The sequence below is a fragment of the Nicrophorus vespilloides genome, unplaced genomic scaffold (assembly GCF_001412225.1).
Source record: "Nicrophorus vespilloides isolate i.1.1-1 unplaced genomic scaffold, Nicve_v1.0, whole genome shotgun sequence".
NCBI lineage: Eukaryota > Metazoa > Arthropoda > Insecta > Coleoptera > Silphidae > Nicrophorus > Nicrophorus vespilloides.
In genome coordinates, this window is record NW_017096956.1 from 15,138 (window position 1) to 27,767 (window position 12,630).

The following is a 12,630-nucleotide window of genomic DNA, read 5'->3' on the forward strand; positions in this document are numbered from 1 at the left end:
TTGACATTTCGTTTGGAAAATAATTTTCAATTTACTTACAATCAATGTTAATTAATTAATCCTTTGTTAATACCAACAAAAAAAACTGCACCAAATTAAATCACAAAACCGCACGAGCGCACTAATAAAAAAAAACCCGACGCTTTCTAAACTCTGAATTGCAACGATAATAATAATAATAATTTTGGTGAATGAGTAAGACACAGAGTAAGTGGATGCTTTTTGTGTGAGTCGATCATCAATCAACAAGCGGACGTCTGGACCCGCACTGAACGGTCTTTTTATCACGTTTATCGCCGCCGCCTCCTGACCTCAACACTCAATGCGCGAAACGAAAAATTAATAAAAATCAAAACACATTCGACTAAACAAATTTCCACAAGCGAACGAGAGAGTAGCCGCGGTTATTGCTAACACTACTGCATCACAACTATTTGCTACGTACATTTAAAATATAAATACGTTTCCTTTTTTATCTCACATTAATACTGTTGTGTTTCAATTATTATCACCGCAATTTGCAATTCAAATTATGGAATTAAAAAAAAAACAACAACAAATAGTTGCGCAACATTTAATAATAGCTTCACCTTAGTTTTAGTTTGTTTTTTGTTTTTGTATTGGCGGCAGTGGGCGGTTTTCGAAATTGACGAAATCTTAAAGAATATTACCTTACGCAATTCACGGATAATTAAAACTATGAATCATTGCGTTCGAGGCCAAACAAAAGATTATCGTGCTGCAATAGAAATGAAACAAATGAAATTTAATTCAAAGTGCTGATTAATTCGGGACGTGAAAGGTCGTGTAATTGCAGATGCAGATATGCACATGCAGAGAAGTTGGAAACTCGATGACAAAAGGTGGAATAAAACAGTGAAGCCGTCGTACAGACGTTGGAGGCTGAGGCTGAAGCTAATTCGATGTTAATGAATTTCGAACGCAACGCAGCAGAGGGTGAGTGGAGAGAGAGAGAGAGAGAGAGAGAATTGAACGCCCTCAGGTGTTCTCTCCACCGGAAACCGAGTTTAACCTCTCCATCCCCAAACCTTCGGAACAGTTAATTAATATTTCCTTTAATGTAAACAGCGAATTGTGTTTATGTTTCAGTTCCGAGGGACATTTCAAAAATTGCATTTCCTGGATTTGTCTCACAATCTTTCTTCACCAATTTAACATCCGTTCAATTTACGCGACAAAAGCACGTTCCGTCCTCGAATCGATGAGGAATTTAAATTACCGTCTTTTTTCACATTCTCATTTAAGATTCGAAGGAAAGAAAAAAAAGTGCAGCGCCATCGATCGGAACGCGTCTACAACTAATATTCGATCGGACATTTTGTTTTCCGCCATCTTTTTTTTGCAATTAAAAATTGAGACTTTGAAAACATTCTACATTTCGGCGTTTAGATTTTCCATTACGTTTTCACTTGGCTCAGTGACTAATTGGCATTAAGCTCTCAGATGAGAGTAAGTTAGTAATTTATTATTAGTTTAAAACTGAGAGAGCCAGGATCCGAGACAAAAGCCGCGTTAGGATCAAGCTTGTATTTAAGAGAAAGTAAAAAACTAATATAAATAAATAAATAAATTTCAAGTGCGTAGCGAAATCCATTAGGTAAAGTAAATCTCGGGATGATGAATAATGCGTCTCGCGCTCCCTAATTAATATATTTTGCCATGGAAACGTAACGAAACGCGAGACAAACAAACAAAACAAAAAAAATGAGCGAAACACATGAATAATGAAAATTTCACGATTATTATAGGACGATAGATGGCGTAACATCAAAAGTTGTAATCATCTTCATTCGGAAGAAATTATCAAATGCAAATGTTGGATTTCAATTAGCTAATCATTGTTAAAGTTAAATGTTTACTTTGCAATTAGTGATGAAGGAGGAAGCATCTACGTGTGTGTATATTTCTCTATGGTTTCCTGTCTAAATGCTAATTTTGAACGACAATTTTGCTTGTACTGTTGTTGTTGTTGCTGCTGCTGTGTATTTTGGGTCGATGATGAATGATATATGTAGATCATAACGAACTCATCCCATTTAAAATTAATAGCTTTGATCGATTCGATCAAACACACACGCACGCACGCACATGGTGTGTGACACAATACAGAGGGAGAGAACACACAATTCATCAACGTTTCTGACTGATTGCAATTACGTTACAATAACTATGGAAATTTCTTCATCCCTTCTCGCTCTCACACTCTTACACTCGTATCTATTCCCATTTCCCATTGGAATTGTATCACAAGCAGTAAACGATTTTTTTCTTCAAAAACCTTAATATCAAAGAAAACGGTATTTTCTAAATTGTATTTGGAAAATACCGGTTTACTGCTCAACTTTGACACATCTCATAAGATTGCATTTGTCAACGTATACTTCCAGACTTACGTGGAAAATCAACTTAGGCAACATAAAGCCAATAATCATTTTCGCGTGACAAGTGTTAATTGGTGGTAATTACAGCAGTAGGTGTTGTGTAAACAGACAAAGTAAACATACCGCAATAATGGCCCTTTTAAACGGGAGAGCTTTGCATTACGTGTTCAAAATCGGGGACAGGAAACTCACGGCTCAATTCTACAGGGAGGTTTTGGGGATGAAGGTGCTCAGGCACGAAGAGTTCGCCGATGGTTGCGAAGCCGCCTGCAACGGGTGAGAGAGAGGAGAAGCATCAGATTCATCATCATCAGATTCATTATTAACAATAATAATTTACATTTCCATGAAGGCCTTATGCGAATCGTTGGAGTAAAACGATGATCGGTTACGGTCCGGAAGACAATCATTTTGTCGTCGAACTCACATACAATTATCCGATCAAATCGTACGAGACGGGCAACGATTTCATTGGGATAGCGGTCAGAAGCAGGGAGGCTCTGGTCAGAGCCAAACAATTGAATTGGCCCATCTTGCCGGGAAACGTTCTGGAAGCGCCAGGCGGTTACAAGTTCTTCATCATCGATGAACTTCAACCTACAGATAAAGGTTTTAATTAAGAAAAAAAAAAATGAATGATGATATAGTAATTATATATGTATATTTCACCGATCAGATCCAGTGGAGAAGGTTATCTTGGCCTCGAGTAACTTGCAGAGGTCTCTTGATTACTGGAACAACCTGCTTGGGTTGAAAGTCTTCGAGCAATCTGAGAGATCAGCAGTTTTGGGCTTCAAGGAAGCTGAAGCGAAATTGGAATTGCAGGAGATAAGTGAGTGACAGGAGAGGATAGGATCAATTGTTTTACCTATTGTTTTCTTAGGTGATCCGATCAACAGGGCCAAAGCTTACGGACGTATCGCGTTCTCCGTTCCACTCGAGGAGCAAGACGTGATCGATGCGAAAGTGAAGGAGGCGAACGCAACGATTCTCACACCTCTGATATCGTTGGACACGCCAGGAAAGGCAACGGTTCGTGTTATAATACTTGCGGATCCGGATGGTCACGAAATTTGCTTCGTCGACGACGAGAACTTCAGGAAGTTGTCCGCCTTCGACGAGGACGGCGATAAACTCCTGAACAGATATATCAACAAGGACCAATCTTAATCTCTTTCCCACTTTCTTACATTCAAATGAATAACATATATATTTTATATTAGAAATATTAAATTTGTACTCGAATTAGTATAACAATAAATTTAGATAATTTCAAGAGATTAATCAATTAATTAAGTCTACAGTTCGCGAAATGTTATTGGGAGAACAATAGGAAATAACTGCAACGAATGTTGAATAGATTGATTTAACAGAATGTTGAAAAGTTGAAACTAAAAAAATAATATTACATATTAGTCAAAGTATTAAATAGATACCTTCAATATCTCTCTTTCTGCATAAAGTTATAATTTTGAGTGCAAGACTTCCTTCCACCAATTCGGCTTTGACATGTTCCCCTCTCCGCCCATCAACTCGTTCTGCAGATGCTCGTAAACCTGCAACAATTAAAGCCTTAAACCTTGATTGCTTATAATATTGGAAATCTATACTTTTCCATCGGATTTCCCCATGAAAGAATTGATGAGGAAATCGTCCGGTGCGATGCAATCGATCAAAGACACTGCGTCGTTCTTCAAATCCTCACATAGCTTCAGCACGGCGTCCTGAATCAAAGTCGCCGGTTTTTCACCAACGAAGAATCCGCCTTTATAGAGATGACCTAAACTTCTCTCTAAAGTGAATAGTCCGTATAAAGCGAAAAGTCTTTCCAGCACGTTTCTAACCTTGGGATCTTCTGCCTCGTTTATTCTCTTCAAGAAAACGTGCAACATGTAATGCTGCAAAAGATGTAGATATTTATATAAATTTGTATATAATGTGATGAAAACAACAACTTACGTTGATGTAAGCTACTGATAGACTTCTAGCGTAGTAGACTTGATTGTTGTTCTTGGCCCAAAAAGCGTCGTTGCTTTCCTTCAGAGATCTCTCGTATTTCTCGTACGAAGACTTCAGCAAGTAAACAACCAACCATTTGTACATCCTCAATATATCTGAAAATGTTTGAATAAAAAGCTTGAATCACTTGAAGATGCTTGTATACTCACACTCAGGTCTGACGATGTGCTCCACAGAATCCACAGCGAATTTATCTGCGAGAATTTCTTTGCCGCGCGAAAGGTAATCAATTGATTCCATAGGTCCCTTGATGATCTTTCCTTCCAAGATCTGCGGCCAGAATTTCAATAACCAATTGCTCGTCTGCTGGTTCAGCACGTGATTCTCCCCTTCGTAAGTGCAATTCGCATCAGCATCGTTCCTCAGTTCCCCAATACCAGCAGCTGTAATGCGATTATTTAGTGCTCGAACAGTAGTAAAAAAATATTGTCAAAATACCTTTTAGATAACCATGTCCAGCACAAGCTTGTCTGAACTCGTTCAAAGCTTCCATCAAGAACCAGCTGATCACCGGTTTGCAAGCCGAGGAGATGCCGTGCATCTCGAAACCGTAATCCACAGCATCCTTCCTCTGCTCCCCGTTCATGGTGTTGACATAATTCGTATACTGTTCTAAGCAGATGTGCGAGGAGAAGAACTTGAACGTGAACGCTCCGGCCAAGTAAGGTAATAAACGATGTTGCTGCGCAATATTAGCATAAGATACTTATTATGGATAAAATAATTTACTTACGTGCGTTTGATACTCAAAAATGGAAATTTCCTCGTCATCGTTAGGTCCAAACTGCTTGCGAACAGCCGCGTATCTCACGGCTATGGTGATGCCTTGAATCAAATACGCGCTGCAGAGATTCGTGATGTTGAGCCTTCCTTCCGAGATGGCGGCAAGCGACGCTCCGAAACGTTTGCTCGGGTCTTTTAAGGATATAACGTAAACGCCTTCTTCAGTAACATCTACGTTCTTGTTCAGCAAAGCATCTTTCGAGACGTGGACATTGTTGAACAATAAGAACCTAAAAGGAAAATATTAAAATTATAAGATGCGATGCAATCTAATTGGAAATTACCCATTGTCGATTCCGTTTAGGCCGATCTTAGGTCCCATATCGCCGACGGTGATTCCAGGCAACGGTTGCAACGTTTCAATATCCCTGATCTGCACGACGAACTGATGCAAACCATGGCATGTACCATCAGGCGTGTAGAGTTGGGCGTAGACTATAGCATGGGTGGCCGTCTGTCCCAGAAGACCGGCCCAGCATTTGGCGGCCTCAAAGTCGGGAGTGTGCATGATGAAACCTTTGCTCTCCTTGTCGTACGTCGCTCTCGTCCTCATCCTTTTTGTGTCCGATCCGTGCCCGATCTCCGTCAAACAGAAACAACCAAAGTGTTCTCCTTGCAGCACCTTCACGATCATCCCTATATGCTTTTTCGTACCCAAAGCCCTGATCACGATCGGGTACATAGCATTGTTGATCGAGTTCTTCACACTGAACGAGGTATCCCACAACACGATAATCTCGTTGAAAGCATGCATCTTCCTCACGTTATCCAACATCCCCAAGTACTTGAACTCCTGCAAGTAGAATCCCTCGTGCATCTTTATCGAAGCGTCTCGTCGCACATCGTCCAAAGTTTCCAACTTCTTCGGATGGAAGGCGGGGTTTCCTTTTAAAAGTTCGACAATCTCATTCTGGAAAACAAAACAAAAAATATATTTATCTTTCGAAAACCTTCGTTTTCAATTGCACCATGTTATGAAATTGATGTCAAAATGAATTGCAATTCGTTATTATAAAAAATTGCTTCAAGATAATCAAGACTTCTTGTACTTGACGCACTAAATATAGTGAATATCTATCTAAATGACTCCTAATTGAACTCACTTTGTATTCGACGATTTCGGCCGGTTCTATGAAGAGCTTCAGCTTGCGCCAATCGAAACTCGCCAGATTCCTATAACTGTCCAAAGGACTCGGAGGAAAATCAGGAAGGAGTTGTTTGCTCATCTCAACTATCTCGCACAAACAGGCGACAGCAGAGATCGTAAATATGAAGATTAAAACGTACCAGTGGAAATGTTTGCAGTTATCACCTTTAAATTGCACATCGAATTATATAAGTTCGATCATTATCAAGTCAACAAGTCCTTATCTAAATCTGTAAACAAAAATATTTGATAAAGAAAGAATAATAATTACTAACTTTTCATTCTAATTACCTAATCAAAATACTCAATTTGTATAAGTTGTTTTGTGCATTGTTTTTGTTAATTTAAATAATTTCTATTTTGTAGAGATACATTTGAAATAGTTGAGGATTTAGAGGAAGATTAGAGGAGTTTAAATAAAGCTGAAAGTGTTGTACGAAGATAACCACAGAATATATTTGAAGAAGAAATAAGTTTAGATGTCGAGTATTATATCTAACTACAAACTAGCTAACTATTACATTTAGTTGGCACTTAACAAACAGTAAAATTTAATAAAATTTACAGTATTTATAGATACCTACCAATCCAGACCAATTCAAACAATTTACAACTTTGATTGTTTTCCCCAGTGCAAGACTTCCTTCCACCAATTCGGCCTCGACATGTTTCCCTCTCCGCCCATCAACTCGTTCTGCAGATGCTCGTAAACCTGCAACAATTAAAGTGTTAAACCTTGATTGATTATTATAAGAAATCTATACTTTTCCATCGGATTTTCCCATGAAAGATTTGATGAGGAAATCGTCCGCTGCGATGCAATCGATCAAAGACACTGCGTCGTTCTTCAAATCCCCACACAGCTTCAGCACGGCATCCTGCACCAGAGTCGCCGGTTTTTCACCGACGAAGAATCCGCCTTGATAGAGATGACCTAAACTTCTCTCCAGCGTGAACAGTCCGTACAAAGCGAAAAGTCTTTCGAGCACGTTCCTAACCTTAGGATCTTCTGTTTCGTTTATCCGTTTCAAGAAAATGTGCAACATGTAATGCTGCAAAAAAAAACAGATTATTAAATCAATTTGCAATGTGGCGAAAGCAAAAAAACAACAACTTACGTTGAGATAAGCTACTGATAGGCTCCTAGCGTAGTAGACTTGATTGTTGTTCTTGGCCCAAAAAGCGTCGTTTCCTTCCTTCAGAGATCGCTCGTATTTCTCGTACGAAGACTTCAGCAAGTAAACAACCAACCATTTGTACATTCTCAAAATATCTGAAAATTTAATCAATTTTGAATAATAAGCTTGAATCACTTGAAGAAGCTTGTACACTCACACTCAGGTCTGATGATGTGCTCCACAGAATCCACAGCGAATTTATCAGCGAGAATTTCTTTACCGTGCGAAAGATAATCAATTGATTCCATAGGTCCCTTGATGATCTTTCCTTCCAAGATTTGCGGCCAGAATTTCAATAACCAATTGCTCGTCTGCTGGTTCAGCACGTGATTCTCCCCTTCGTAAGTGCAATTCGCATCAGCATCGTTCCTCAGATCCCCAATACCGGCAGCTGCAATGCGATTATTTAGTGATCGAACAGTAGCAAAAATATTGTCAAAATACCTTTTAGATAACCATGTCCAGCACAAGCTTGTCTGAACTCGTTCAAAGCTTCCATCATGAACCAGCTGATCACCGGTTTGCAGGCCGAGGAGATGCCGTGCATCTCGAAACCATATTCCACAGCATCCTCCCTTTGCTTCCCGTTCAAGTTGTTGACAAAAGTCGTATGCTGTTCTAAGCAGACGTGCAACGAGAAGAATTTGAACGTGAACGCTCCGGCCAAGTAGGGTAATAAACGGTGTTGCTGAAATATTAATATTAGAGGGAAAACATTCGAAAATTGCAATTTACTTACGTGCGTTTGATACTCGAGAATGGGAATTTCATTGCCGTCTGGTCCGAACTGTTTACGAACGGCAGCGTATCTCACGGCTATGGTAAGACCTTGAATCAAATAAGCGTTGCAGAGATTCGTGATGTTGATTCTTCCATCGGAGAGGGCCGCAAGTGAAGCACCGAAACGCTTGTTCGCGTCTTTGAACGGTGTAACGTAAACGCCTTCTTCGTTGACATCAGCGTTCTTATTCAACAGAGCATCTCTCGAGACGTGGAAATTGTTGAAGATTAAGAATCTAAGGAAATGATTTACGAGGTTAAGATGCGATGCAATCTAATTGGGAATTACCCATTGTCGATTCCGTTCAGGCCGATTTTAGGTCCCATATCGCCGACGGTGATTCCAGGCAACGGTTGCATCGTTTTAACATCCCTGATCTGCACGACGAACTGATGCAAACCATGGCATGTACCATCGGGCGTGTAGAGTTGGGCGTAGACTATGGCATGGGTGGCCGTCTGACCCAGAAGACCGGCCCAGCATTTGGCGGCCTCAAAGTCGGGAGTGTGCATGATGAAACCTTTGCTCTCCTTGTCGTACGTCGCTCTCGTCCTCATCCTTTTCGTGTCCGTTCCGTGCCCGATCTCCGTCAAGCAGAAACAACCAAAGTGTTCCCCTTGCCACACTTTCTCGATCAGATCTAGATGCTTTTCCGTGCCCAACGCCCTGATCACGCTCGGGTACATGGAATTGTTGAGGGCGTTCTTCACGCTGACCGAGGGATTCGACCACACGGCAATCTCGCCGAATGCAGGCACCTTCCTCAGGTTATCCAGCATCCCCAAGTACTTGAACTCCTGCAAGTAGAATCCCTCGTGCATCTGTAGCGAAGCGTCGCGTCGCACATCGTCCAAAGTTTCCAACTTCTTCGGATGAAAGGCGGGATTTCCTTTCAAAAGTTCGACAATCTCATTCTGAAAAACAAAATAAATGTTAACGTTCATATAATAACATCTCTTCCAGTTTGGCTCAACAAACAAAAACAAATTAAATTTTACTGTGCGAAAGTAATTACGCGTCTACGTAATTCGTTATTTAAAAATTATATTAGTAATTGCATAAAGATGAAATTGATGTGGCAATGAATTGCAATATATTATAAATACTTCTTGTATTGCTTGAAACGCGTACTTTGGACCTTTCATATCTCTCTGAACAATGTACACTTTAGATGACCACTAAATGAATATCGTATGTAAATGACTCCTAATTGCACTCACTTTGAACTCGACGATTTCGGCCGGTTCTATGAAGAGCTTCAGCTTGCGCCAATCGAAACTCGCCAGATTCCTGTAGCGATCCAATGGACCCGGAGGAAAGTTCGGCAGAAGTTGTTTCTTCATCTTCACACTGTTATTAGCTGTTGGTAAACACTGAAGTCTGCGCGCACGAAACGTAATGTGTAAATGTCCGTACGCCACCTTTGAACTGTTCTGCTGTCCCACCGCCGCCGCTTGTGCTCGCGTTTATTGCTTCATCATCTCGTTATCAAATCCAGCGACAATGATAAACAAGAGCAGCAGAAACTAACAATTATATCCTTAATTATTAGAAATCTTTGCACCCACTCACCTACATAACCTGCAAACGAAGATGATTGTTTCGATTAGATCAAGAGATACGCGTAATTAAAGCAAAACAAAAATGCTAACTCACCTCAAAACGTGAGTATACTTTTGTCGTCGAGTTGTAAAAGTAAAAACTTGTTCCGCGAAGGTTAATTGCTGCATGTCCCAAGAGAATAAAACATGTTTATTACCAGTTTTCACTAAATTTAGTTACGCAATACTTGGATAAATCCATCTTCAAAGTAGTACACTTTCTAATGAAGTCCATCATCCGTATTGCAAGTTTCTCGTTACTCTAAAAAACTATACAGAAGTTAATTGTATTCATTATTATTGCTTGGGAAAGAAGGTTGTAGAAGGTAATCAATGAAACATTGCTGTAATTAGCGTAAAAGTTTGTTGTCAGGTTGTTTTCTATTATCTAACTGATTGGATTTAATCATTCACAAATTTGTTATGTAATGTGATTTCTTATTGTCGCAGTGTATTTAAAAAAAAATAATAAAAATTGTATATAGTCACAAATATAAAATAAGTGTAAGTACTTAAACTAAGTAATAGTGTATGTTAATACTTTAGTGGTTGGTTTTAAGATACATCTAGGTAAAAGTCTTGTAATAGTCACATAGTTTAGTAGTCGGAATACTTTTCTTTTTTAATCTTTTGTGATTTGGTTTGTTGTTGTCTATACTGGCATCAACGTGTAGCAACTGGGTGAATCCGATTCGCATTCTATGTACTCCTCGTACATACCTAGATCCTGGTTGCTATCGCCGATGCAGGCGCATCGCTCGGTTTGCTTTTCGGTATCGAACAGCCGCCTCGGGAAACCAGCCCAATCTCTCTTCACTCCGCCACTGAAACGTGATTAAGTAATGCATTTTTTAAAGGTGATTCACAAATCAAATGTTACCTATTCTTGGTGCACCACACTCTGGTATAGGAATGCGGGGACCATTCGATATTGCAAGGTGGAAATATCAATTTGATATTTTCCTCTTTGGCCTCAGTCTCCTTCACTTTCTCGAGTTGCAGATGCACTTGTTCTCCGTACGGGGTAAGATTACCATTGTAATCGTAGTATTTACCAACCAATTTACCTATAAAAAAAAAACAACAAACAATAATTAACTGGAATATTTTTTAAGAGCAAAATTTACCTTTGCTGATGTACTGATCTTTGTAGAATTGAATCCAATATGCGAGTGTTTTCAAATCAGCAAACTCAAAGCTGATGTTATCATCGTCATCAGCATGCATTTTACCAGTCTGGAAACCCTTCGAGTTGTCTCTGCCTGCAAATCATTGAAAAATATTAGCAAAATAAATTCAAATGTAACAATGCATGTGTGCAAGTTGCAGTATTACCGATAAACATGTTGTAGGTTTGACCAGGTCCATAATGCTTAGCCCCTTTGGTAACATCGAAGACATTGCCAAGGATGGATAAATACAGTTCTGGCTTATCGATACCGTTGCTTCTCCTCAGCAGATCCTCGCTGACGAGTCCTTTTCCGATAAGGACAGGCTTGGAGTGTGAATTATACACCAAATACGCTATAACACACGTCAAAGTGCTCATAAGAACGGCTATGAACATCTGATATCTAGTATCATAAACGGTGTTGTTCGTGGGACGCATCATGTATCTTATTCTCTAACACTGGACGCTTTAAAACATGCTTTACCAACGCGTACTTTCTAACGTTAACTAATGGTTAGAATCGAAGACAGCTGATGCGAAGACCATTCATCTGGAATAAGGCTATGCAACCAGATTTCCAAATACAATTTAACATTCTTACGTAAATGTTAAATTGTATTGTGAATATCTAATAGCAATTAATCTAAATGCGATCCGCTACATTTTCTGTATAAAACAGGTGCGAACCTCGTGGAGGTGAATGTATACGGTCTTGCATCAATTCAGAGGCTATATGTTGCGCTTGAAATGATACCTGGTTACCATCTTCGAAAGAAGATGATTTACCTTTTGCACCTGGACATGCGGCCACGTGGAAGCCGCTGCTCTCATTCACAGCAAATGAGAGCAAACGCGCGACCGCACACCCGGGAGGAAAATAAGGAAAGTTTAGGATATAAGGAAATGCTATGATCTAGGTACCTGGAAGGGAACGTAACGATTAGTGACATGACATAGAATAAAATGAAATCAATCCTGAAACAGAAGAACACAAAGAAAAGACACACACCCGCCGACCGAAAACATGAACGAAATATACATTTACACAATCTATAATATCGTATTGAAAAATACGATACACATTTATAATTACAATAAAAATAAAATTGCATTACACATTGAACATCATTATAATATTTAACAGGAGAAGAATAAATGGAACGTCCATTTTCTCTCATCTTTTTTTAATTTTTTCATTCTTTTGTTTTATATATATATTATATAGTTATTAATCCATATTTTATTTATTATTTTTTTAAATATTTTTTTTTTTGTATGTATCTATTTCTCCCTCATCTTTTATATTTTTTAATTCTTTTGTTATATATCTTTTATATTATTGTTATTTTTTTGTTTATATTTTTTTAAATTATTATAGTTATTAATCCATATTTTTATTATGTATTTATTTGTTTATACATAATATTTTTATATGATATGGTTTTCTTATTACTTTTAATATTATTTTTTCTATATTATGAATGTGTAATATGCAATGCATTACAAATATAATCAAGCGCTTTTAGCTGTCCAGCATTGTGACTACTC

The 12,630-nt window shown here is 38.8% G+C and overlaps 4 protein-coding genes across 4 annotated transcripts; 1 reads left to right on the top strand and 3 right to left on the bottom strand.

Moving 5' to 3' along the window:
* Positions 1-2,418: 2,418 nt before the first annotated feature.
* On the top strand, positions 2,419-3,609 carry LOC108558580 (glyoxalase domain-containing protein 4). Its single transcript, XM_017915541.1, has 4 exons — positions 2,419-2,678; positions 2,755-3,011; positions 3,079-3,234; positions 3,286-3,609. The coding sequence occupies exons 1-4, from the start codon at positions 2,533-2,535 to the stop codon at positions 3,570-3,572; spliced, it is 846 nt and encodes a 281-aa protein (XP_017771030.1). The 5' UTR covers positions 2,419-2,532; the 3' UTR covers positions 3,573-3,609.
* Positions 3,610-3,706: 97 nt separating this feature from the next.
* LOC108558579 (peroxisomal acyl-coenzyme A oxidase 3-like) lies at positions 3,707-6,544 on the bottom strand. Its single transcript, XM_017915539.1, has 8 exons — positions 6,308-6,544; positions 5,489-6,114; positions 5,155-5,434; positions 4,860-5,103; positions 4,571-4,804; positions 4,362-4,516; positions 4,013-4,300; positions 3,707-3,958 (listed from the first exon to the last, which is right to left on the bottom strand). Exons 1-8 carry the CDS (start codon positions 6,428-6,430, stop codon positions 3,866-3,868), a joined length of 2,043 nt encoding a protein of 680 aa, XP_017771028.1. The 5' UTR covers positions 6,431-6,544; the 3' UTR covers positions 3,707-3,865.
* Positions 6,545-6,785: 241 nt separating this feature from the next.
* On the bottom strand, positions 6,786-10,147 carry LOC108558578 (peroxisomal acyl-coenzyme A oxidase 3-like). The gene is made up of 9 exons (XM_017915538.1): positions 9,967-10,147; positions 9,531-9,891; positions 8,599-9,224; positions 8,269-8,545; positions 7,974-8,217; positions 7,687-7,920; positions 7,470-7,624; positions 7,116-7,403; positions 6,786-7,063 (listed from the first exon to the last, which is right to left on the bottom strand). Exons 2-9 carry the CDS (start codon positions 9,651-9,653, stop codon positions 6,959-6,961), a joined length of 2,052 nt encoding a protein of 683 aa, XP_017771027.1. The 5' UTR covers positions 9,654-9,891; positions 9,967-10,147; the 3' UTR covers positions 6,786-6,958.
* A 125-nt stretch (positions 10,148-10,272) lies between these two features.
* Positions 10,273-12,117, bottom strand: LOC108558581 (neuferricin homolog). Its single transcript, XM_017915542.1, has 4 exons — positions 11,247-12,117; positions 11,039-11,173; positions 10,792-10,978; positions 10,273-10,735 (listed from the first exon to the last, which is right to left on the bottom strand). Exons 1-4 carry the CDS (start codon positions 11,521-11,523, stop codon positions 10,564-10,566), a joined length of 771 nt encoding a protein of 256 aa, XP_017771031.1. The 5' UTR covers positions 11,524-12,117; the 3' UTR covers positions 10,273-10,563.
* Between the last annotated feature and the right edge of the window lie 513 nt (positions 12,118-12,630).